The 27,926-nt window shown below is 37.3% G+C and overlaps 1 protein-coding gene across 3 annotated transcripts in view; it reads right to left on the bottom strand.

The window, feature by feature from the left end:
- Positions 1–4,322: 4,322 nt before the first annotated feature.
- Positions 4,323–27,926, bottom strand: part of PIP4K2A (phosphatidylinositol-5-phosphate 4-kinase type 2 alpha) — a 108,425-nt gene continuing 84,821 nt past the window's right edge. For 2 of the 3 annotated variants that reach the window (XM_064704126.1, XM_064704128.1), the window contains 6 exons: positions 25,463–25,609; positions 22,804–22,842; positions 13,245–13,358; positions 9,553–9,796; positions 8,337–8,440; positions 4,323–6,620 (listed from right to left, as the gene is read on the bottom strand). In XM_064704126.1, coding sequence (XP_064560196.1) covers positions 6,540–6,620; positions 8,337–8,440; positions 9,553–9,796; positions 13,245–13,358; positions 22,804–22,842; positions 25,463–25,609 — 729 coding nt within the window. In that variant the 3' untranslated portion in view covers positions 4,323–6,539. The remainder of the gene's footprint in view (positions 6,621–8,336; positions 8,441–9,552; positions 9,797–13,244; positions 13,359–22,803; positions 22,843–25,462; positions 25,610–27,926) is intronic. The other variant, XM_064704127.1, reaches the window with a different exon arrangement.

Here is a 27,926-nt window from a genome sequence, read left to right as displayed (position 1 = left end):
CTGTCCAAAGAACATCCCCTCCAAAAAAAGCACTTCCACAGCCTGGTTTGGGTCACAGAAAGAGCTTATTTGGATGATGGAAATGTTCCATGTAGCCATCTTCCTGCTCAGCCTTTTCTTTATCAGCATACTATAATATGACCCAAGTCCAGCATTTTAATTATGTTTTACAGGAGTATCTCCTTGAACCTTTTACTGCATTGCTTTTAAATATGCTGTGGGTCTAGGGGTTTTTTTTAGGGTCGCTATCATTTGCTCTCTAGGCTGATCAGTTCTCTCTGATTCGCTCTACTGCTCTGCTTCCAACCTTACACCATAGCACTGTTCCCATTATTGCAGGTGAGAAGGTAATTATTGCAAAATGCTTTTATGGTGTTGTCAACATAGTAATTCATGCCTTTCCTTCTGCATCATAATCTTTATGATCTGAGATTTTTCTCTGCTCCCATAAGGGACTGTCCTCCCTGACCCCAGAGCAGAAGCAGAAAATACCAAACCCAGGGCTGCTTCTTTGTATTTTCTTATTCTCAGCTTTATTTCTTTACTGGCCTCAGTACTGTCTCTTCCTTGCCACTTCAGAAAAGGTTTTTTGGTTTGTGCTCTCTGCTTACCCTAAACCCTTGTTACTGCAATCTGTGGAACCCCAGTAGTGACAGGTCACCAGTCTGATGTCACTCTATGCTCTGTAACCCTTTGTGCCTGAGCCATGAGCCAGCTGCTCACCCATCACAGGATGTGTTTATCCAGCTGTGAGCTGGACATCTTGTGCAGAAGGGCTCTGTGAGAGACAGCACTGAAAGCATTACTGAAATGCAAAAATCTCATTACATCAACTGGTTCCCCTTGATCAAGCCCCATGGGTTACCTTGTCACAAAAGGAAATCAGGTTGGATAAGCAGGACTTTCCTCTCATGAAGCTGTGCTGCCTGTGACCAGTAAGTGTGTTGTACAGAAAACACGTTTTCCTCCCTCCAGACCAGGACCTCCAAAAGCATCATTGTACTGCTGGGTGCAGTTTCAAGGCCACAAACACTGAGCTTTCTCTCCTTCCACTGACTCAGTGGCACCCCTCTCTCCTGCATGCTGGGGTGACAGAGCAGCCCAGCACACAGATGCTGCAGCCTGTGGCATGGGAAACACAACTTGCAAACTTCTGCTCCAGAGCCCTTCACAGTGTAATCAGATCAAACACTGCAAGTCCTGCCACACAGATCTTGGCTGACTGAAGCTGCAGAGCAGTACCAAGCAGGTGAGCATGCCTATCACTGCTTAACTAAAAGCAGATTCTTTCCAGTCTACCCTATGAAGAGATGATCAGCATTGCACAGTACAATTTGTTATTTTAACATCTTAAATACAAAGTCTCTGGTGCAGCTGATGTACAAATAAATTTCTATCTAAGACTTGGTTTTGTTATGCAATTCCACAGGGTGAAAGAAGATGGGGACCTGAGTGTAAAGTTCAGAGTGTAAAGTTCAATTAATAAAGTTACCCAGAGTGTAAAGTTCAATTTAGGATAACATGGCTGGCTGAACTAGGCACTAATTAATCAGACCTCTTTGGCAGAAAGGACTCTTTTTGTATCACTTGAATCCAAGGTGCTGGGATAAACAGGCACACCTCAGGAACAGAGGACTTTCTCTTAAACTGAATCAAACGTGACCCTGTTATCCTCAGGTGATGGAAGACAAACCGGAATTGCTGCCAGCCCAGCCACTGGAAGAGGGAAGAGCCCTTCCCTCTGCCTTGGTAGGACACATGCACTCAAACATTAGAGTGACTGAGATATTCTTGTAACAAAATAGCTTTATGCATCCACTTAAAAATACATAAAACTGAAAAGAAAGTAGAGTGCTTTGGCCTTGGGCAAGGTGAAACACCAGAAATGTAATGAGTTAAATTACCTTCCAGGCTTGTGTGGAAGTGCTAAACGTCTTCAAAACACAAGGTTCTTACACAAACACCATTTATTCCAATAGGACACACATTGCTAAATAAAATGAGTCACTATGAATGAATCAGATTGAGTTGAAACAAAGTAGAAGCATTTTATGAACTTGAAGCATATGGGGAATAACTAAAATGCCTAAAAATATTCAGAATACTGGGTAAGAATGAATTTATACCACCTTGCAAGAAGTATTTTTTGTACCTTAATACTTATGGCCAAATAATTATTTTATTTGATTATCACTAATGGAGATGAGACAGGAAGCTGTGAAAAGGGAATGTGATGAGAAAAAAACTAAGATTGTGATATTGCTTAATTTGGGAAAAAGGAAAAGCAGCATTTTATTGCAGTTATAGCCACAATTACAGCCAAGGATTAGCTGTGCTCATTTTGAAACTGCACTTTGTGCACACAGCAACTATGACAAATTTTTTTTAGTAGATGGTAAATGAATGACTATGAAATTCTCAAAACAGAAATTCAAGAAGCACCATTTTAACTATTTTTTTTTTAAATTAGGCATTACAGAAAATGGAATAGGCCATTCTGCTTTGCTCAAACCATTCTGATAATTTTGTTAAATAAGAGAAGGAATATTCAATTTAAAATGTACAAAAGCTAATATTTGCATTGTTCAGTACACAGAGGCAGGATCACATTAAGAGAAACTGGAAGAGGAAGAGAATAAACTGTTCTTAGAGTTCTCTGTAGATAGAACAAATATTAATGAGCTTAAAGCATAGTAATGTAGTCAGGTAAGATTTTAGAAAAAAAATCTTTGTAATGATAGAGCTAGTGAGGCATGGGAAGAGAAAGCACAGGGAAGTCACAGAAGTAGCTCCCTGGAAAAGATAAACCCTATTCTCACCAATGTTTATTTACAGCTGAATTGCTCTGGGACTGACTATTATTAACTTTTCAAGTCCTCTCCAGACCTGTTTTTTAATAGTTTTAATAAAGCAATTTTAAAATTATTTCACCTCACACACAAGGCCTTTATCACTTGGCATTGTAAGGGATGTGCTGACTGCCAGAAACAGCTCCTGCCACAGAGAAATCAGGGCAGACAGAGATGAAACAGATTTCTCCTGTAAGTTAACTGCTCTCTATTCTTGTATTTTTTCCCCCATTAAATACATGAATTTGAGGGAAACCAAAAGGACAGCACATATAGAGAGCAGACACTGGATAAAGGCAGGCTTTGCATCAGAATGCAATGGTCCCACTTGATGCAGGGACTTGCTAACCAGTATTACTTTGGAAAAGAAGTGTGCACAAGGGAGGGAGCAGGAAATTCAGATTATACGTTTAGGTTATATAGTTGACATAAAAAATTATTGTTCAAGAACTTTAAATTTAATTATTTATTTGGTTGCAGTCCTTGCAGTGACAAGCCAGCTGGATCTCCTACATGGAATATCATCACTACCTTAAGGAGAGATAACATTTCCTTACACATTGCCATGTACACACTTGTGCTGAAGGCAGGGTCCTGCAGCTGCTTGCTGCCCACCGTGGCTAATGGTCCCGTAATATGAGCAGCATTCCTTGGGCACCATGCTCACTCCAAACTCTCAGCAGCTGCAGCAGCTGTGTGAAGTGCAACCTCAGATTACCAGAGACATCATTAAGTGAGTAATTAAGAAGCTGAATCTCTCCAGTCTCTATAGTTTCACCTACTTTTAATAGAACAGCTCCTCAGCCCCTTGTCTTTGGGGTATATCTACTTTATCATGAATTCAGACATGTATTTTACACTTAATACTGCCAAAAATATTGTTTTGCTACATCTGTGCAATAAACTGAAAAAACCAGAAAGCAACAAATGTATTAAAATAATTAAAAGTTAAGTCAGAACAAAGACAAAAAGACACTTTTCTGCCATTTGCCCACAATGTATAGCACAGGCTGTATCATGCACTGAAAGCCCCAACAATCAGTGTCCTGAAATTCGAGAATAGAAATCCCTCCCTCCTTCCCATGAAAGTCTGGACTTATTCCCAAATATTTTTAAAATGATTGGTTTAGTATAAGATCACAGCTAAAAAAGTTCTGCCAATCCTTCTATCAATTAACTATCATGGATGATCTTGCTGTTTTGTCATTAATACTAGGATTTAGACCACAGATTTGCCAATTACAAACCTCAGTATTCGCTCTCAGAGCCAGTCTCAGCCCAAAACCCCAGACACTAAATGTTTCAAGCCCCTTAAAGTAAGCATAGAAGAAGCATGTTAAAATCTAGTGAAAAATCTCAAGTTTAAATTTTGTCTTACTTTTTTTCCTCTGTGATACAGGCATTTAACATCCAAAATTCATCTGTAAGCAATCAAAACCACAGGTGAAACACAAGAACAAAGGATTTACCTAGTGAGTCATCAAAGTGCTTTATTTTATAAAGCCTTGCTCATGTTTGGAGTGTAATCTAAGCACTAACATACACAATAATGAGTCTTCCTTGCCCTGTCCAAATAAACAGTTTATCAACAAGAGTGAGTGACAAAAATGCTACACAGACAAAAAGAATGCTTTGCTGTAAATGTCTAAAATGGTCTAAAATGTACACTCGTTGGCCGTAATTAAATATGTACTCTGAGTACCTTATTTTTACTCCAGGGTCTCCCTGTGGCCTCATACCTTCAGAAGCTTCAGAAAACGAAACTTGGGTGAGAACATAGACAACCAGGGTGTTTAGGGAGAGGAGAAAAAAAAAAAAAATCAAGCCACAGTACCAACTTATTTAAATACATACAATACAAAAGTATACACATACATTACAGTGCTGCAGACATCACTAAGTCAAACGTAACAAAAATCCCTGTGGGAAAGGTTGGGGAAAGGAAGAAAAATTAGTACACAGCAATAGGGATAGTATTGCCTTTGGCCACTGGAAGTGTAATTAAGGGGCTGCTGTTGCAGGGGCTCCTCTGAAGTGAACCACAACACAGGTTATGCAGAGTTGCAGGCGGAGCAGCACTGACACTGGTTATGGAGAAGGCATGCTGGCACTCCTGATCCCAGTTAGAAATGATGAGAGGGAGGTTTGACTTCTCTTATGTTGCCTACAAAATCTAACAATTTCAATAAAGAAATTTTAAAGGCACAGCTTTAGCACAGTGTATAAGTAGATAAACTTTTAAGCATATGTAAATTTGTCTCTTTCAAGCATGGAGTCTTTCAGGGAAAAACACAAGAGGAGAAGGAATACAATGTTGTTTAAAAATTTTAAACAAGTTAAACATGATCAGCACAGTTTCAGGCAATGTACTATACAATCAAAATTGAGTAAATGGTAGGACAGGTCATTTTGATGCTGAAAGACAACCTTGGGAAAAATCCCTCCAAAATATCCTTTCGCATTTTATTGTAAAAGAGTCTATCATGGAGGTGAGCGAGACATTCACTTTAGTACACTACTGCATATTACCTCTTGGAAGATGACAAACATTACTTCATTTGTACTGCAAAATAACTTTACATGTAAACTCAAAAGTCTTATATTGTACACGGCTCTGAAATTCAGAAATATCCCTGCTTTCCTAATAATGTAAACAGTAAAATTCAGGGTTCATTTTTCAAGGGATAATCTATAATAAAATACTGCTATTTCAACAGTACAACATAAGCATTTAAACTTCAAATTCCCAGTAAATTACAAGGGAATGGAATTTCTATCAGTGTGCACATCTTTCAGGATGGGTAGAAGATGGAGCTACTATTGCCCAAAACTATGCACTTCTTCAGATAAGCTACTTTTACACTTGTAACATTATTAGTTCCTATATCGCAAGAATATAAAACAAATGAAAACTTCAGGTAACAAAGAGAAATAAGCAAAATTTTCCCTTAATGTAAGTTTACTATAGCAAAAATGTACACATAGCATGAATGATGTTAGCTCTTGGTAAGGTAAGAGATGCCAGCTCTCAGATGTCTGAGAGGCTGAACTTCCTGATGCAATGTGCTGAAAAAGAAGACAAAAAAGAGAGGGAGGAAAGAAAAGGACAAAACCCAACTGCTAGGAACCAAATGGGAAAAGCCTCCGGCACCAAGGGCTGTTGCAGCTGTGTTTTTAAGGAGTGCCAGTGTGCAGGGTGTAAGTGTAACATTCGCAGTAAGGTCTTCATTATTATCACCATCATCATGAAGAATACTGTCATGTATCTTTTTTCAAAATATAAACTGATCCACAGTTTACAGTTTGATATCAATATTGTAGATTTAACATGCATTTACTCTTCCCCACCCCCACCCCACACCTCTTTGCTCATTTATTCCATTTCAGCTGGTAGCATCAGAGTATTACTGTCACAGTGCACTCTGAGTAAGCTGTTCTATTTATTTAAATTATTTTAAATTTTTTTTTTGCACACACAAAAGAGTCAGAAATAGCTAGAACTATGCTGGGAATATCAGGCAGCTGTTAAAGCGAGTACTCCACCCCACTTCAGTCATCTTTGCCAGCAGATGTAAACAAAGGGGTTGCTTTCTGTAAGATGAGTGCTTCTCTGAGTTCCTTTTTTTCCCTACACTTGTAGCCATTGCTGCTGTCCCCAGGTCTCGTGTCTGTCCTATGTAACATGATAGGTTACGTCAAGATGTTGGCAATAAAGTCCAAGAAGCGCTTTGAATACTGTTCTGGATTAACAGTTGAAATTTCTGCACCAGCCTATACAGAGAATTGGGACAAGAGAAGAAAGAAGGAAGAACCAGTGTTTTAGTTGATGCTTTTGTCATTGAAAATGTTAATAAATTTCATGTTTCAGTTTTCTAGAACCAGAGACTAGAAACGCAAACTGTAAATTGTGACCCTCAAGCAGAATCTTACTGGTGCCTTTTTAGGCTTCACAGGAGGACACTGATAACCAGTGCTCATCCCTGTGACAGCTATCATCCATTTCTGAAAAATTTTCTTTTTACTTTCCATGCTTTTCTTTACTTTCTTTGTACTTCAGTCTTCTATATGAATTTTTACAGCACATTAGCCATGCTACCCAGTGATTCACCAGCAGATTCTGGTCCCTAGAGTAGCAGTGCCTTCACACAGAGAAGACTGAATTGCCATACTTACATCTGGCATGTCAGCAGTTGTGTAACACATATTGTTATCTGAATGCTACACAGCCTCATTTGAAATACATGGTAAGAGTAACACTTTTCCAATGTTTATGCATTTAAATCTGGACTCACTGAATAAGCCATACAATTGTTATTTCAATGAAGTAATGATTTCATTAATATTTTTATTTGAGTTTTTCAGAGCCTTACCCACGTTTTTATTTATATTTTTCCTGTTTTAGAAAAGAGGCAAGTTGCATGCATGCAGTTAATGAACTTCAGTGTCATGTGGCTCAGGATGGAGACAGAGAAATAAACAAAATGAATGTATGAAAGTAATGTTCTGCAATAAATTCTAATCACAATCAGCTTCAATAATCATAGCTGTTATTCACAATATATTTCTATCTGTTATTTAAGCCAGAAGTGTGAGTTTTTAAAGTCTGCTACTTTCAAAGTTCAGTAATAATTGCCAGACAATGGCTGCATATGATGTGCATCAACCTTCAGCTGCCCAGAAAGCAGAGAGTAATGAGAGCATTGCTTTAGAGAGACAAAAAAATACCTCCTACAGGCCTTTGCAGGTCATATAATTCTCTACTGTAACTAAAAAGCCCAGAGCCCTTTGCCTAAAATTTCTCACAATGCCCTGACCCTTTAGACACTTAGACACAGGAGGGATTTAAGCCTCATGAATGAATATGCTCTTTTTAAGAAGTTTATGAAACTTGAATGTTAAACACCACGGGAGTGATAACAGTAGACATAAATCATAAATCTGGAAGACTGGACTGTTTCACCATGGTTCTTTGGTGTCTGCTGCTAAGCAGTAATTTCAGTCAAAATTAAATAATGGCAGTTAAGCAGAAGCCTTCACTGAAAAGTCTCTGAGTATTTAGTATGTTAACAAAATTTTCATGCCTGATTTTGTAAATTGCACTTTTTTTTCTGAAGAAGTCTTCTAGAGTGAGCCACGTTATATGTTGAAGAAGTAATTTTCAGCAGGCTGTACCAAACAATGAAACCATCATTAGGGCCCTGCGTCTGAAATTAGATTCGTGACAGCTTTCATAGAGTGGCGAACAGCTTTGTTTGCAAGAATAAGGTGCATCTCACAAATTTAGGACAAAGTCTTAAAAATCATCTCACTAGAGTTCTCTGTGGGTCAGAAAGCTGTGCACACAGCTGAAAAAGGAGTTCTACTCTCAGTATGTAATGTAGGATTTATTTCCCCTCTCCTAGCTTTACTGAACTGTCCCCTATCAGGGCATTAAACAAAAACAGGAATACAAATGAGTAAGAGGAAGAAACCAACCCAGATACTTACCCCATGCTTTACTGTCTTTGCAGCATGAGCAGCTTTCTTTTTTGCATCATAATGAGTAAGAATGTCAATAATGGCCATGAAGTACACCTCCTTCCTGGGAGCATCTGCCAACAGCAAACAGGGCAGTAAGAAGGACTTCGGAAACATCTTAACAACGAGTTCTAACAAAGGAGACTTGGTACAACTCAATCAGCAGCTAAGACAGGTCAATGTCAGTCATAATCAAGATGTGTAAAAAGCACAAGCTTAAGCTGTCCTTAATTCAGAGTTTAACTGAACTCATATATAATGCAAAATCCCCTAAATGAGTGTAAAACAAAAAGCTAGCATACAGAAATAGAAATTATTGCTCAGTTAAGGTAACATGGATTTAATCTTTGTGGAAAAACTATGAAGTTTTATATGAAAGGTAATGCTTCTGTGTCAACAAAGAGAATTACAGAATAAACTAGGCTGGAAAAGGCCTTTGAGATCATCAAGTCCAACCTATGACTTAACACAAGGCACTGAGTGCCATGTCCAGTCTTTTTTTAAACGTGTCCAGGGATGGTGACTCCACCATGTCCCTGGGCAGACAATTCCAGTGCCCAATCACACTTTCAGTGAAGAATTTTTTCCTGACATCTAACCTAAACTTCTCTTGGTGCAACTAAAGATCATATTTTCTTTATGAATCAAACCACGCATTTATCCATGTCAATGCTTATAAACAAAAAGAAAAGGTAACTTTCCTGTATTGAACAGCCACAGGTACCCAGTTATACTTAATTTTACACACTAACATTAAACTCAGTTTTAAGCTTCTTATATACTCCTTATGAAGACTTTTTTAGTTGCAACACAGAAATTGGGTATGACTGCACAAATTTTCAAAAAGCAACCAAAAAAAAAAGAAATATAACTTGGAACACTGCTTTTCTCATTCTTTTTACACTGTGTTTAACAGTGTTATCTGCCAGAAAAGACCAATTATAGTTACTAGACTTTCTGAAAGGGATGAAAACCCCATGCATTAAATGCTGAAGAACTGGTGAACCAGAATACCTAAGCATTATGGAAATAATCTTCTTTTTGCTACCACCAAAGAGCAAATTTCCTTTTCCACATAGTCAACTTGTTTTTCAGTTTACATTTGCCTTTACATGGTTCTGAGGACTTTAGAATTCTGATGCAAGGATCAAACCACCTTAACATAGAAATATTTCTTGTTGCTTACTTTCATGGGATTTTATTCCATAAACATCAATAGCTGGATCAAATTCCCCTGGAGCCAAAGGCAGTGAGCTGTTCAGTGTATTTCCTGGACTGTCTGGAGGGGTTCCAATAGGGTGGGTCCCATCACTTTCACCTTCCTCTTCTCCATCATTCTCTTCACACTCTACTTCTTCCTGTTCAGCTCTTTCAACATCATGAATTCCGACCAGCAAGCTGTAGTCCATGAGTTTTAACTGAGCAAGGAACTAGAAAGTGATAATACGCATTCTATCAATATTGCTGAAAAACATAAGCTCCACTTACAAAAAGGTGTCACCAATTGAGAATAACTTCTAAGACAATTCTGAGAGAGAGCAAAGGGAAGATTAAGTGATAAAGCTGGCAAAGAGATACCTGCTTTTACTAAAATGTATTAGCAGCACAGAAATTACCTGAAACTTATTCTGTAGCCCACTCTTCCAAAAGCCTCAGGGAAAAAAAATCTGTGATTAGCGAAGACCAGTGTGCCTGCAAGCCAACAACTGTTACTCCTGACTCATGTTTCAGTTAAATTAGATTCATAGAATTGCCTGGGTTGGAAGTGACCCCCAATGACCATCAAGTGAACTCTTGGCCCTGCTGTACAGAAACATCCCCCAGAGTCACACCTTGTGCCTGAGAATATTGACCAAATGCTTCTTGAACTCTGTCAGGCTTGGTGCTGTGGCACCACCCTCTCTGGCCTCCTTGGACAGCTTCCTTATGTTGTGGTGCCCAAAACCACACCCAGCACTTGAGGTGGGGACTGCTCTGTCACTGCTCAGTGTCCAGAGCAGCCTCTGTGCTATCAGGTGTAGAGCATGCTATGATCTGATGCTGAACCCAACCTCTTAATCCCTTTTAAGTCTTATTAAAGAATCATAAAAAACGTTCAAATATTCTTGCAGTGGAAAGCTGTGAAGTTTCACACCCTGAAGACATGAAATGATGCTGTGTTCTCTTCACAATGACAGGCTCATGATTCACATCACAAAAGCAAAACATGTATGTGAATGAAAGGGTGGTTTTGAATAAAGAATAAGGATGGGAGATTTTAGGAAACTGAAAGATAAATACACTCTATGTACAAACAAAGAGTTATTTTAGTTGAGGAGAACAGCATAAGGCAGAAAGAGGGGGATGGAAATAAGGAAGGTATAAAAGCAGAAAAATGGGGTAAACAGCTCAAGGGGGCAAAGGACAGGCAGGACAGAGCTGCGCTGCAGCTTAAAAGCAGCACTGTGATTTCAAGCTTGTGAAGCCCATGCTTGTGGTATGCAGAGAAAGTGGCTGAAAATAAAAATTGCTACAGTTTTTATAAACTCTAAGTGGTTACAAAAAGGAAGTTAGAGCAGACCAGGACAGAAGGCATTCGAGCTAGACTTTGGCACAGAGAGAGTGATAGGGATGAAAAAGGTAAAATACTGGGCAATAAGAAACTCCAGTTTGTCAAAATCTGATTCTGAGGAAAGAGATGAGCTGGAGATAACTGTAAATTCAAGTGCTGGAAGAAATATTGTGAGATTGAGAGGAGGTTTTAAGAAGAAGAAGAAGAAACTGATTTTTAAAGATTTCAGTATAATTTATTTCAATATAATGAAACAATAGATTCTCACAAGACTGGAAGAGATCTAAGTTTGAAGAGATGATACACAACAATATACAATACAAACAAATGAGACTGGCCAAAGGCAATGGGGTGGAAGAATGCCAGGCATATTATTCACTACTTGGTAAATACAGGGAAAAAAATCTACTAATAATAATGCAGAACAGTATGAAAGAGAATGGACTCTTGGGAAAAAAACAGTGAGCTACAAATTGGAAGAGAATGGCTCTTGGAAAAAAATGTGCTGCTGCTAACGACAAAAAGACTTAGGGAGATCAGCAGAAGGAAAAAAAATCTGATTTTAAATGAAAAAAATATGTAGTTTTTCTCAGGACACCTGCAATGGAATAAGGACATGGGAAAACAGACAAGGGAACACCAAAACAGCAGGAATGACTTGTGTTTGGACATAGGAAGGGGACACAGGACTTGATTAGAAGAGAAATATTGAAAGAAACATTAATATAAAACAAGAACAGATATAAAGCTATATAGCTGAGAATAGTATTAAAATACATGTTTAATTATAAATACTGTCTGATAAGATAATCATATATTAAGTGTTGTGCATTTCTTTTCATTGTAGTGAAATGTGAGCTTTTACACACTGGTTACAAAGTGTGTCTATCTGTTATCTAATAAGGGCAAAAAGAACCAACAAAAGAAAAGCAAAGTTAAAGAATAACTTGCCATTGTCAAAATCAGGAGCCAGATCACTTCACACTAGTGGTTTACATGGGTATTAAACATTTCTCTGTATAAACTTCAAACCCATAAAACCAACCTCTCAAGTCATAATCTGGAATCTGCCATTATATTCCCAGTCTGGTAAATGATATAGATCCTACACAATCTACTTTTCAGGGTAAGAAAGTATCTTCCACATTCCTTCCACTCACTTAAGATATTATCTGCAGCCTACTTGCTGTAAAAGCAGTAGTCAGCAACAGCAGTACATGTTAAAAGAGCACAAAATTTTAACCCAAATAAACTTATCTCTAGAGCTGTGACATCAGTAGAGCACAGTATTTTAAATATAAAATAAACACACATGGATATTTCACAAAGTATTTATGTTTTCATCATCCTCACCACCATAAATTTCCCATTGTTACTATGACGGGAAATTATATTTCCTCAGAAGCAAATTATTAGGTAAATTCTAAAGTAACAGTATTTTGTTTTGTACAACTAATGAGATAAAATCTGAAGAATTTGGAAAGTCAATTCACAGAGCTCTTTTGATATAAATAGCTGAAAGTCTTATTAAATCACAGACACATTTTGCTACCAAGTCTTTTCCAAATCTGTCTTTTTACTTGGAAACACATTTTAGTTTTTGAGTATAAAGCTGCAAAATACTGTGTTTAGGAAAAATATTTTAAATTATGCAAACTAATGGCAAGTTGTGTGATATTTATTATTTGAACAAAATCAGTGAAAATGTTTCAATAAATTCATACATTAACACTTTTCTTTCAAGTATTTACTATATTCAGCCAAGTAAAATACAAATTTATATGAAAGACTACATTAGGGTAATGAGAATCCAATTACTGTATTTAGATTATTGAAGCACTTTACTGTTGTGATTAGAATTATTAGAATTATGTAAAACTGGATTACTAACATGAAACAAAAAGGGCATGCACAGCTGTGAGCAGGGCAGACGCCCCTCCTCTGTTATGGACTACAGCCCACATTTGGCCTCAGCTCTGGTGGACCTCCACCTGTAAAATACAACTAACAGTACTCACCTCTCTCTCAGGGACATTGGGAAGCACTAGGCTTGTAAAGCATTAAGTACTAAGCAGTACCAGCATTTTAACATCACATCATCAAGGCAGGAACAATGTATGGCAACCAGCTATGGCAGCAAGCCATTTATCACATCAGCAAAGCAGTGATCAACTCCTGAAAGTTTAAATTGCGTTTCATTTATGACAGTCAGCTTTTACAGTTTTATAAACAAGAGCTTTTATTAATGAATTACAGGTATGATTTCCTGGGATATCCATAATTGCCACACATTTTAATTACATGTAACTGAACAGGCACATTCTTACCTCAACATCCTTTTTGAGTTTCTCAAGGAACATCTTTTTGTTATTCTCATCAATATGAATCTTTTGGCCATCATTAATAAAATCATTGTCTTTGAACGTCGGCAGCTCTTTGGCCTGAAACAAACCAAAATTCTTGTAAGAGTACGATTGTAAAGAGGAGTGTGGTGAAGCTGCTGGCCCCGAGGTGCCTCCATGGCACACAGCTCTCCATAACTGCACCCACAGAGCTCTTTGCTCACCTTACCCCTCCTGGAATGGCCTGGAAGGAATGTGTTACCTGGGCAGCAAATGCAGCCAGGACAAAAGCTCCACTCAATACCGCATTTACACCAAACACTGATTTGCATCCAGCTTCTTCCAAGATGTCATTTGTCAAAGCAACTGGCAGTAAGTGAAGTTAAAACAATCCCTCACAACAAAGGGCCTGCATCAGGTCTTACAGAGGAAGTCAGACAGGATTGCATTTTGCACAACCACTGTGGATATTCACAAGTGCCTAATACCAAATAATCATTGGAAAGCATCAAATGAATATTGAATTACGAAATTCTGCTTAAAAGCAGCAAATGCCAGAGAAGACCACTGCCTCTTCAACATGTAATTAATAATCCTGATGTTGGAGCAACTTGATTACCTTAATCTTCAACTCCCTCATGAAGTGATTTGCAACACCTCAAACAGGCTGTTTTTAATGGACAGTGACTGGAAGTTTACTCAGAAAGCCCCAGCAAACTGACAAACAAAAGAGCAGTTCCTTCAGGACATTTGGTCAAGCAAGCTAGAAGTAATACTAACTCCTGCAATCAGAGCTTTTAAAAAATTGGCCCATTAAGAGCAATGAACAGCCTTTCTCCCTGCCCCACCTTTAACCAATAGTATGGAAGAACAGGTTTCCTTTACAAGGAAAATGTTACAGAACAACCAGTGCTGCAATTCCTGTGAACTGTCAATGGTCAAGAACTAGTGAGTACCCTGAATAAAACAATTTCCCCTTAATCTGAAAGTCCTTCTCCTAGGAATAAAAGGCAGCTAACAGCCTGCAGGAATGTCCTCCTTAAGTTTAACTAGTCAGACATTGCTTATAATCTTACTGGAGATGGTATTTTTCATGAAGTTTATTTTCTTCCTATGACACAGCAAGGAAAAGAACCTGAGAGCTTCTTTCCTCTACTCCCAACAGGTATATCTTGGAAAGCACAGCATTAAAATGTAAGCACCACAGCAGACTCTGGGAGGTCCTTATAGATCTTCACAATGGCTAAAAGTTTTTTTTGCTGTTGTGCTGCGTGCACTGAGGAGGCCAAAATACTCAGTTCCCCAGCTGTTCAAATTAATTTTTTTGACCTGGAATTTGTGAATTGCTTGAGATCGCACAATGCTACTTTTCTTTAGAAAAGTGATCCTTTTCTTCCAATAGCTGCTCAAAACCACTTGAGAAATTAGTAACATTGTAATAGTTACAAATTCATTATTAAATTTGTAGCATCCTGATATCTATGAAGTTTGAAAAAAAAAAAAGGTCCTAGTCTGGCTGAACTGAATTATTATTGCCTTGCATTTAGAACATTCTGATACATTAAAATACCCTCTAATAGTGATCCTCTATTTATATTTAAAAAAAACCCAACAAAGCAAATACCTAAGCTGCTGAGATGGAGCTAGAACCATTCATCTGTCCCAGAGTCATTCAGCAGTGCTCTCCTGCTTTACTCAAAAACAGTGCTGGACACTTTCTGAAGCTCACAATGAATTGTTTACCACAATATGACTGCACAGTGCACACTGATGTTCTTTCTGGCCTACTCAGTAAGAGGTTTAGGACAAAAAGGAGCAGGGGTAACATCAGATAAGCATTCCAGGCTAACAGCTGTAGAGATTACCATACTCAATTGAGCAGAGTGTCCCATGGACAGGGCTAATTGCACAGAGGCAGGACTGTGGATCCAGGGATGTTGCCAACACTGGAGGATGGAATCCAGTGCGTGGGATGCTTAAGAATGGAGAGGAGATTTGGATGAAATAATTTAAGATGAAGCAATAATGAAAAGAATGCAGGAAGCTAAGCTTCCTTTATTTTTAGCCCAAAATCACTTAAAAAAATCCCCCAGATTATTTTTCCACCTAGTATATCCAAGTTATTGATTAAATTAGGCAAGGTTAAAGTGAAACAAACCCATTAACACAGAACCCCCCCCTGCTAGTGCTGTTTAAAGCTGGAGGGAGAGCACAGAGGGAGGATGTGCTGTGGTTAAGACGCTGAGATGCTTGTTTGCCTCCAGGCTGTGCCGCAGGCTGCCCGCAGAGCACAGCACAGCCACACCGCGGGGCTGCCAGGGGAAGCTGCCTCGCCACTGAGGACAGTCCTGAGGTGGCAAAAATAAACTCCAATTACAAGCAGCGTCTTCTCTGGAAGATGCTAGGGCTGGTAAGCCAGTTGTGCAAGTGCCTTACTTCACTTTAACCTTGTCTCTAACCTATTTTTAATAGAAGTGAGCAAGCAAAGCTGATCTGCTGCAGTTCTTGCCTGCCACCACAAGACCCAAGGGGCACTCCCAAGGACATTCTGGGCAGTGAGTCAGCACTCCCAAAAAGCCAGACTTCACTGCCTTGGATGCAGGCTCCCCCAGACCACGATCATCCCTCTGACAATATTTATCTGAGGTAATCTTTATTCACCCAAGTACCCATAGTTATAAAGACTTGGCAAGTGTAGAACCATGCAAGTTAAAAGGCAGTTCTGAAGCAAGTGAAGAAGAAGGACAAAGCAAAAGCAGTGGATCCCATCTAAGCAAATGAAACTAAAAAGCCCTGTGTCAGTGGTTGCCCTCACTACATGATCTGCATGATGCCTCCCAGCCTATTCTCTTCCCTCTTTCTAGGTGCTACTAGACAAACCCCTTTTTTCTGGTGTACTAGGCAATATTATTCTCCCTATTTATTTGAAGGTGAAAAGTCCCAGGATACTGGTGCAGTCCCACATATTACTAATGACAGACACTGGTAGAAGTGTTTCTAGTAGCACTTAAAATGAAATTTGTCTTAAAATTGATTTGTGAATTTAAGAACCAAAGCCTATGAAATATTCAACTAGGAGGGGCTCTTGTAGTTATGCTGAATTAATAACACATTCATTCATGCTGAAAATCCCACTATGTAATTTCTTACATGCTGAAATAAACACAAATAGAATCACATTGTGGCAGTTTAGAGCATTATCTGAATGAAAAAAAAATTGAGGTTTTGCTTTAATGAAATAATTGATACGGTTAATTTTTTATGATGTCTCAAATATTTCCAATGAAGCAAAATCCTTGTTGGAAAATGATTCTCCTAGAATGTAATTCACTATAATGAACATATTACTGTCATTAAAGAACTAAATATTTTAAGAGCTGCACAGGAGATGAGCATCTAACTACTTCCACTAAATTAATAATAGATTTTCTTTCTGAACCACCTCCACTGTTTTTAATCTCCTACTTAAAAATGCAAGAAAGGCACAACAGATTTTACAAATATAAAATATCTATTAAAAAAGCATGTTATCAGCACACTTCAGGTTTGCATTCCAAAGTTTGCCATGGTCACAGAGAATTTTAATGGCTAGAAGATTTCACTGCCTTTGAAAGGCTGAAAAATCAATAAAGATTTCTTAGTAACTAAGATGACAGAATGTGCAAAGCCTCATTCAAAATAAAAGTATAGTGTAAGAGCTGATACTGTTTTGAGTTCAAAAAAACCCCTTGAAAGAATCAGGTGAAGTTTTATTTCTATGAACATGGTAACAGTTTTTGTTTATTTCTTAGGACATCTCAATTCAACATCCTATCCTAATGAGCTGAAATAAATATTAGCAGTTTTGTTTCCCCCAAAGGGATTTTGCATACCTCATGATAACAAAAATAATGGTCACAGCTAACATTAATGCTGGCAATTTTGGAAGCAGCTTGATAAAATAGCTGTGGGTCAAGTAAGTTTCCAAATAAGTGATTGAAAAAGGAAAAAAGACTAATTGTCCTCATGATTTGGCAGCAATTTCTTATCTAACAAAGACAAGGTTTAGATTTTAGGAGAAATGTTGCATAGCAGCCCTATTTTTTTCTCTGGAACTAGCCACAAGTCACATTATTCATGCAGTAATCACGGAAAAATTTGGCTTACAACTTATAACTTTTGAAAATTACATAAAACATCTGCCAAGAGTGAAGCTCCACACCCTGGGCTTTTTTAACAGCAAATGACCCACATACACCTTCATTTTTTAAAGTACTGGGCTCACCAGCAGATATGGAAGGCAGTGTTTGGGAAAAAAAGGCTATACTACTAAATATAGTTTGTAATAATTTGGAACAGGTGATTTTGAATTGAATCAAAACTCTGGAGTCACTAGATCTACAAGAGGGAAGAATTACTTCCTTTAGAATTATGCAGTTTCTTGCCTCCAGTAGTTCTGTGAGCTGGATCCAAACTTTTGTTGTACAAATTGCCTTGCCCTAGACAGGGGCTCCCACATGAAGGGTCTGCAGTTCAACTTACAAGTCTGTAAAAGGCAGTGGAAATACAGCTGTAACCCCAAAATAGTGTTTGAGGGTAAACACTGGAATGACTTTAGCCAGTACAACAAGCATTTTCTGTAGAAAAAAAAAAGAATTGTGCAGGATGCTGTAGAAGGGTTAAGTACTCAAGCATGTACCAAAATAGAAACTGTCTTTTCAATGCTCAAGGAAATGCATCCAGAATTATCCCTAGCATTAATGTCTTCCTGCTGCAAAATGAACATGTAACATATAAAATGCAACACGGAATTCCCCTGTTATTTTTAAAATTCTTTTAACATATGGAAAGCAGACTTCTAAACAAAAATGAAACAAAACACTCCCACCCCTCAAAACCATACAAGGGCAAACTAGTGATTTATTTTGAAAAACTGTAATGGGGTTGGTGTCACAATAAGGCTAAATGCTGAAATCAAAACCCTGAATGTCTCTCCCTATCTTTGGAGTATGATGTTTTGAAAAGTATAATATCTGTACATTGCAATGTTTAGATTTATTTCACAGATAAGTGTCAGACACTTCACAAGTCTCTTGTGTGAGATCAGCACATAAAGTGGACTGAAATCACTAATTAAAGTACAAAAATGTTCTGAAATTAGTAATTCTAAAACAACGGGAAAAAACAGGTCAGATGTTGGAATGATCTCCCTTGAATGTTTTACATAGTGATATGAAAAGCAAAAAAACCTGAGTCAAGACTGAATGATTTTGTTCCTATCTTCCTCTACTAAAGCCCTTTTTCCTTAGGTTATACTTTCCTCTCAGGAATCAGTTAATTACTATATGCTGTAATATATAAAGTTAAACACAAAGCTAACATCCAGTGATAACTTCCAATCTAATTTTCCCAGCTATGTACTTTGCATACAATTTAATTAAGATGTAACATAGCTGTCAACTATGGCAATCTTTTTCTCAAAAGAAACTTGAATAGAAAATCCTTTATTTAATTGTATTGACTATAATTTTACTGCACTTATGAATGGTGATTTATGAAACAGCACATACTACAGAGGTGGCAATGCAACCAGTTTTAGATTGATTTAAAAACACATGATAATCTCTGAACTTGCTTGAGAAAGATGAAATGTGGTGGGCACCAGTTCAGTTAGGATTTATTTTTCTTCTTCCAATTTCGTTCTGAACTGCTCACTCAGAAGCAAGAGCTTAGATTCTTTTATCAGTACAAGTAGACTCAGCTGTTACTGCTAATTTGATCTAGTACTGCAAGTATGGCATAATTGTGAGCAGCTAGACTGCCTGGGGAGTTCTGCATTATCCTCATTTCACTTGAGAGGGCAAAATTGTTCGAAGAATGAATAGAAAATGCCCACTGTTAAAATAATAACAATTTTAAAAAGAGTAGTAAAGCCCAAAAAGTCAAAAGGAGCAGCTGTCAGAATTTGACAACTGTTGAAACATACTGTTCTTTTAAAATCCAAGGCATCTGTACATGTGTGTTATGATACATGTTGCCAAGAAAGTGATGTCTTTATTATTAAAAGTATAATTTGTAACACAAATGAAAGGCATTGTGTGTTAAGGTGAAATTTAAGGGATTGATGCTTGTTTCTGCACTGATTATCACAAAACATTGAAATGACAGTTTTGGAACTGCTCATCCATATGTTAGGATATTAAACAGCTGATGACAGTCAAACAGGAGGTAAACTGCAAACAGGATGGAAAAGTACCACTCTCAATCAGGCAACTTTTCATCCTAAAAAACTGATTTAAAACATGTTTGAATAGTAATATCTCTTTTACATTACTAAGCTAATGAAGAATTATACTATTTTCTCTGATTTCTTATCCATTAAATCTTTTTGCATAATGTCTCTTCTTTATTAATTGAGTAAATAACTTTTACTTTGATAGGAAGAAGATTCAAGAACATAAATTTCACCAAATTTGCCTTTACAAAGTAATTTATCTAAAATTTACAGTCTGCATTAGAATGTGACTGAAAGACTTGCTCTTCTGTTTTCTGTCTTTTGCAGCTTTAAGAGAAATAAATATATCATGTTTAATATTCTGGAAACCATTTGATTACTTGAATGTTGTAATTTGAAACTTGATATGAATTACTTAAAAGCCCATTTAAAAACCAGGCATTGCCAGACAATTTAGCCATACATTTTAGTACCAAAAGCTTCCTTTATTACTCTCACATGTGAATAGCCATACAGTTACAATAACTAATTATACTGCCACTGATTGAAATTTATTAATATTAATGTAATTTCAAGATAATATTAATAAATTGATTATTTAGCTTGCATCTGGCTAAAAATTAGCTAATAATTTACTACACCAGCTCAGGTTTCCAGATTGTCTGGTTTTGTTTAATCCCTATAGGCAATTTGTTCTATGACAGGAGATACCAAAATCTCTTTGGAGAATTTGTTAAAACACCTTCCCTCCTTCCCTTCTAGTCAAACCTTTCTAGTTGTTTTCAAATCTTAAGATTGATTTGAGATTCTCACAGATGACAAGAAAAAGTTTGAAACACTGACATCTATTTAAGAAAAAATGGAAGTAAAAAACCATGCTACAGGGCTCCACTTGCCACTCAGGAATAATGGATCATCTACATATTCAGGTCAACAGAGTCCTCAGGCCCTGGAATCAGTGGCACATGTGCAGAGATACCTCTCATGACAGCAGCTCTTTGGCACTGCTCAGAGTTTCAGAACCAAACTTCCCTTGTCTATTCATATAAATATACAACATCCTTTTTATCTAAACCTAAAAGCTGTGTGTTAGATTTGAGTACTCCAAGTGAATAAATCTGTTGTCATGCCTGCTGCAGGAGATTCAGATCATAGTGACGACAAACCTTCTGAACATCTCCAATGCACAGAGAAAATGTATCCTGGCCCTTTCAAATCAACCAGCAGACTCCAGAACTTAAACAAAACCCATGAAATAAGCAAAATACTAATTCTCCCTTGTTTGAATCCAGAAGAGTCTCAAAGTGTAAAATGATGTTCCCTCTATGAACGTAGAAGGCTACCCAATAATTTCCTTTCTTAGCAATCTTTTTTTCTGAATGCAAGCTTGTCACTTCCCTGCTGCATTGCACTGGCTTTGAGGGGAATGCTGAGTGACAGAAAGCTGCTTCCAAAGCCTCAGACTGTGTGCTTACAACATCCATAGCCTTTGTGCAGCTCCATCCCCAAGAAATCACATCATTAAAATAGCACAATAAGAATTAGGGGGATGAGACTTTTATACATTATTTTCAGAGAAGCATTCACAATCAAAGGAAAGGTTCTAGATGTGAAGTTGATAAGAATTTTTGTTATCTGCCTTATGGAAGTTACAATTTCACATTAGATTTACAGCATAATTGTTTTATGCAGTTATATAAAACAACACACATTTGTTTCATTTTACCTATAGCAAATTCAATAGTAATTCTGCCACGAACTTACAAAGGAGCAAAATTAAGGCACTGTTTCTCACTCAGTGTATTAACTACAATATACATGTACTATTATTAATCTATCTATTATTATGAGGCATATTCCAGAGATTGCTCAAAACTACTTTGCTAAACATCTGTATAGTATCAGATCCTGTATAGTGACCATACATAATATTTTTAAATTTTTATGTTACTAGTCCAAGCATTTATGTTGCAACCTGAAGCAGTCCAATCCAAATAATTTGTCCTCATCCTTTCTATCAGATTATTTTAATAGTACAGCAGAGGTTTTCAGTGATGTGAGGTATTGTTTCTAAGACACTGAAGGGTTACTTTCTGCACATTTAAAACACTACAGTTGCCACTAAACAAGAACAAAAACAGATGACAAAAGAAAGAAAAGAGAGCATTCAAGACATGATCTTGAAGGCCTGGTACAGCAGAAGAGAGCTATTGCTGGCAATGGTAACTGCAGCTCACAGGTGGGGCTGTGGTACTGCCTAATGCTCAGAAGAATTTTAAGTGTTCCATCATGCCTTAGGAAAGGTGAAAAAACCTGCACAGAGTTTTTCACGCAGTGAGAACTGACAGCTACTGCACGTCCCTTACTCCTTTAGAGCAGCTGTGTGAACTGTAGAAGCCTCAGAGAGCCAGGTATGGCAAAACTACTGCTTAGGAGAAAAACAAATGATCTGAATGGAATTTGGGAGCAACAGAAAATGAAGTCTCTTAAGAGAACTCATGAATGAGCTCATGCTAATTCAGGAGGAATGTGCTTGAACAAATTAGGAAAACAAGGGCCATGGGTTGTTAGAGCTTGCCCAATTTTGAAATCTAAAACGTCTCAGATGATGGAGACTATGTTACACTTCCAATTATCTGTAGAATCTCCAGAGAAACCTCTCCTAAAATGCCATCTGGCTATTTTGCTAAAACCACAAAGAAAAACTGAGAACATTAAATTTTCCAAAAGAATTGAAGTTGGAGGTGAAGAAAAATAAAGCAATCTATTTCTGTTTCGAGCAAAGTTTCAGCCCAGAATTTGAGGGAGACTGTCTCTCATTACAGCTACATGTACATCTAAGTCTGTCAGTCACTTGCTCATTTGTATGAGCTTTACATACCCAAGGGTTCTTATAATTCAAGGTTTGGTTCATCCTTGCACTCAGTTTAGAAATGGTGTCCCATCACATAATTCCATTACTTCCATTACTTGAGTATTCATAAATCTCAATATTAAATAGGAAGAGAAAGAAGATGAAGAAGGAGAGAAGGGAACAAAGTTCTGATGTTTTCCTAGCACAGGGCAGGCCCTGAAGAAACTAAGAGAAGACAAAAGGAAAAGGAGGAGGTAGAGGATTGGCTCACTTACCTCTGAAGCTACAACAGCTTTGCAAACCAATATTCAAAGGTCTGCAGGAAATAGAGGACAGATAAGGGAGGGATAAGGTAGAACTCAAGAGGGAAGAATATGGCAGGAGAAAAGGGAAGGATCAGAACAGCACTAGTTATGTTTGTTCTGAGTCTGGCTAGAAGGTTAATTAATTGAAAAAGAAACAGAAATGCACCATACCTTTTCTTTGTCACTGGCTTCTCGAGCCACAGTAGAGCCCTGAAACAGAAAAAATGGATCTAAAAATGTGCATATGTCAGAAACTAATTTGAAAATGTTATAACAGGTCAAAAAGAGGATGAACTGTATCCTTTTGAACTTGAGAAATGATTTAAAGAAAGGTGATATGGTAGGTAGAATGTCCAGGACTGCTGAACTGCTGCAATCATATGAAGAAGATGCATCATGAGAGAAGAAAGATGGATTAAATCCTCAAATGCTCTACTTCTATTGTCCTCCTAATTCTTGGAGCTTTTCCTCATTTTGAGTGTACCATGCTGGAAGTTCAGTTTGCTTGGCAGACTTCTCATCTTTTTTTTTGGTGCCAATTTAGCTGTATGGGTATGGACTAGCCTATTCAGTATAACTGTCTGAACATTTGTAACACACACTTGAAAAGGATGTCACACAATATAAACACAAAAAGTATTTAAAAGATCATAAAGTACAAACAAGAACAAAGCATCTCACAGCAACATGGAGTAAAAAGAGAAGAGACCAACTGTAGATTCACAGGACTTACAGTGCTTGCCAAAGACATTTTGGATTTTCTTTTTAAATTCAGTTTTTCGATTAAAACTAGTGAGCAATATGGTGCTTTCTGAATAACCTGGAGCTGACAAAAAAGAAGACTGCATACGTTTCCTTAAAAATTTCCTGGAGCAAGACCACACTTTTAAATGCCCAGCACGTGTTTATCACGTAACAGCACTGCAAGAAATAACTACAAATATGGTAACTGGGCATTGAAAGATGGGTAAATTAACTCTGCTGTTTGTTAAAGGGTGTGCATTGTGTAAAGAAGTGCTGGAGTGGAGTCCTGCTAGCTTAAATAATGTGAGGATCCCCAACCACACCCTTTTATAGCATGTTTTATTCTGTTTATAGAAAGAAACTTAGAAAACTCAGAAGCGATGGAGAGAAAAGATATATGGGCCAGATTATGTATGGCCCTGAAGCAAGGACTTCATTGAATTATTCCTAATTGATAATAAAGCCTGGTAAAAGCCTAACATTTCAGTTTACTCAGGAGAAATCTTTTATATTGTATTCCGTGCTCCAACAGATTATTAGGCCAGAAAAAAGATCAAGCGAAAACCAAACTGAAGGAAAAGGAAAAAAGAGTCACAATAGTAAAAATTAGGGAGGATGTCAAATTTGACATTTGGTAAAAAAATGACATTGAAATAATGTTAACAAAATGCATCCATGGCCAAAACCCCCTTGAAATCCTATGCTAATTTGTGGTCTTTTTTTCTTATATCTACAGAGGTAAGACTCTTGCTACAAAGTGAGTTCTAAGCTGGTGTCAAAAATATTCATGTACAAAAAAGGACTCTGAATCTACAACTGCAGATGACATAGCAAAGAATATCAAGAAAAAGTAATTTATAATAAATTCAGTGTCACTATAAATCTGTTCAGTGAAGGAGTTTGTTTTGAGGAGTATGATATTGATGTTAAATTTGAATTGCATGAGAAGTTAAAGCAATGCTGTCCAGCTGGACAAACTGAACAGACTACAGAAGCATTCACAGAGGTAAATAACATAAAGAGCTGTTGACACCAATGTTAAGAACATAGTGTATATAATTATTTTTTCTTTCTGTTGTGCTTTCATGCCATTTTTAATGCATCTGTACATTATGATGCCCTAAGTCACAGTTCTCTCAAATTAAAAAAACAAACTTTCTCTGCTAACACCTGCTGCCAATATTACTGAATATCAAAAGTAAATTGTTGACAATCTGGAAATCAGTTCTTATAAATCAAGTTCAGTCAACTATCTAAGCAATGCTAAGGAGACTTGACAGTAGGAAAGGATGGTCCATCACACAGCATTACAAATCTCCTAATACAGAATGATAAATGAACATCTTAAAGCAAGCCTGCAGATGCACTTAGTGGTTCAGCACATAGAAATTAAACATATTAGAAAGAAGTAGGTTTCTAAGGGGATACTTTGCAGAGGAAATTAAAATACCATCCCTTGGGTAGAAAGACTAAGACTACATTTTGGGTATTTGTTGTAAGCCCTGTATGCTAGCTACTGTAAAAATTACACTGATAGATAAAACTTCTGAAACAAAACTAAAACAGATCTTATGATAAAAGCAGATGTTTTGGTTTTTCGAAGACTCTTCTCCTTTTCATTTGAGGTTTTTTCTTTAAATATTAGATAAATTATTAAGCTTTTGCCATAGTGGTGTATTTTGTTAGCAGCATTTATTGAAATGATGCTCTTTAGTTGTTTTATAAATGCCCTCTGCAAAATCAACTGTGGCTTTCCATAATGTTGATAAAAACCTGTAAGAAGCAGAATTATTATTGTACTAGTGTGAAGTACCTCTAACCACTAGCAACATTTAGCAAACATATCTGGCTAAATTGCTGCACTTAAAAATGCACAAAACAGATAAATTTCTATAATGTCTATAAAACCACCCTTTAGTTTTGCTAAACCTAGGTGTAGAATGAAATAAGGTATGCTGGCTCTTGCATGACACAATTTTAAATTAATTAAAATTCTGAGCAATATTCAAGCATCAGCATAATCTAACATTTATAGTAAAGATTTTCAACGACTCTGTCAGTTATTTAATCAGCAGTTATTTCTCACCTTTAAATCATATTTTCTATAAACAGATAAGCGATGGCTGAACACATTCCTTGTAACAACCATATATACTTCAACTCCATCCACAGTAAGCCGGTACATGCCCAAAAACTGGGGAAGAAGTGTATTCCCATGACACTCCACAATAAACTGCAGAATGAAAAGAAAACAGAAATTAGGATTGACATATATCACATAAATATATATTTAGATTTTAGATATAAAATACCAAGAAACAAAATTTTTTTCTGAATATTTGTGTGGCGACAAACTTTCAAAAAATTATGCAAAAGCAAACCCCATCATGAGGAAGTTATTCTGCTTTGAGGCCAGTGTTTAAAAATTAAAATCATGAACTACTGAACTTATAACTCTTGACTTCCACAGACAGTCTCCTAGAAAGAGGAGACTCCATTAGACAGACCTTTTAACTTTTATGTTAACACAAAAAGCAAACCTAAGCAGACAGCATACATTTAGTAGTTATGTCAAAACCCAAATATTTTTTTGAACATCACACTGCTGTAAACCCATACTGTGTTGTCCCAGACCATATTTAAATTGTATGTTTCTTCATTCTCACTATTTGCTTATGATGAATACTCATGATGCTGTCACCAGCAAGGGGTATTATTTATTATCACCAACTTTCTGTCAGTTCCTATGTGGTGGTTGCATTTTGGGGCCAATAGAGGAAGTGCAAATTCCCTGTATTTTTGAATTTATGAATCCTTATATTTCCTTAAGGCCACCATAATCCATTACAAATGGGCTATTAACCTTGAAAAAATTTGCCACCTGCAACCTGTCTTTTTTTTTTCTAATCATTTGCCTTACAAGTAATTGTTCTATTAGAAAGACCACTGGAGGAAGCAGAAAAAGCAGACACACACTGATGATGAGAACTATTGAAGGACGAATTTTTATTCCCAGAATAAAAATGCCCATACTATATTAATCCTATTCAGAAACATTCACTTATATATTTTGTGGAACCAAGGAAAAGTTAAGCCACAATGATACAAACCAGAAAGGACTTGCCAGCTTTCTTCTTTCTGTTAGTACCAAGTCTCAAACAGGAACTTGGAGAAAATGTAAAAACCCAAGGCCCACATAGGAAACATGAAATCTAACCAACAGCCAGCTTTTAAACATTAATTGCATTCTGAAGCTGCTGTTCCTTTATGCCAAAGTGACCCACTTATTAGAAACACAGATTTTAGAAGAAGTCAACTGAATAAGCAATTTCATTCGTTTAACAAAGGCAGGTAGTATTTGGTAACAAATACTGTAACAAAGCTCTTGAAACACCTGAGATTTTGCAATTTTAGGCTCCTCTGCTAATTTTAATGAATTATTCTCACTAACTTTATACTGGAATCTGCACATATCACAGACAGATCTTTTAATTGGCAAAATAAAGACTGACTTAAGAATCCTGAAAACAATCCTGTCCACCAAGAAACAAAGGAAATGAATGACAAATATAGAAATTGCTGACTGTCAGTTGAACCCGATTTTGACTGACTGACAAACCCTGTTAAATCTTGCTGGCACATTTTGGGCTGTAACTCTGCTTTCTGCCTGCCTTGGAGCTGTACTGGAGGTTCAAACCCTAAAGCACAGAACGCAGTCACCAATGTAGTTGTGCCACTTCACAGCAAAGCACTTTTAAGCTCCAGTCTATGAATAGGCAAATTATCCTAATGTGCTGCAGAGACTCAATGAATACAAATAAGAATCTCAGGAAAGGAGTATGATTGTATGCCTCAAAACATAAATAGAAGTTTGGCAATAAAAGGCCACAAAAGCAAGGTCAGTCATGAGCAGTGCACAAAGATCGACCAGTTTGCACCTCAGAGGATTTCTGTATTTAAAAAATACTGAAGTTTTAAGTTGAAGTTCTCAGTCTGGAGAATTTTCAGAGTCATAGGGCTTAGTGTCAGAGTCATAGTGTCACAGAATTTCTAGCTACTCAACTCTTTAACAGACCCAGCCACTCCTAATCTTATGGCTTTTAACTACAGAATTTGAATTAAAATAAATAGCGTTGTTCCAGTTTTCCATACGGGCATCTGAGATGCAGAACCTCTACCTGAGATGTTACAGAGAGTTTGTGCCATGTGAAGGAATGCCAGCTAGGCATCTTGAGTAACAGACTAGTAACCCTGTGCCCTTCCTCTCAGCTGTGACAGCCACAGTACTGACACTTAAACTGTCTCTTCAACCCTAGCTACTGCTAACACTCCAATTTTAACCTTTCTGGTCCCAATTGTACCCATCTGTAAAATGGCAATGCCACCACCAGAGCATGAGCACCATGCCCACTGTAACATCACACAATGAATTACTTGGTTAGCAGTATACAACCCCCTCCCAAACTGCTCTGTACTATGTAACAAAAAGGCCACTAGTGAGAGTTGCTTCAGTCCTGTTTGTAAGTTAGGGTTTTGCCCTTTGCCAGCAC

This window comes from Zonotrichia leucophrys, chromosome 2, assembly GCF_028769735.1.
Source record: "Zonotrichia leucophrys gambelii isolate GWCS_2022_RI chromosome 2, RI_Zleu_2.0, whole genome shotgun sequence".
Classification (NCBI taxonomy): domain Eukaryota; kingdom Metazoa; phylum Chordata; class Aves; order Passeriformes; family Passerellidae; genus Zonotrichia; species Zonotrichia leucophrys.
This window is presented reverse-complemented; position numbering and strand designations above follow the sequence as displayed.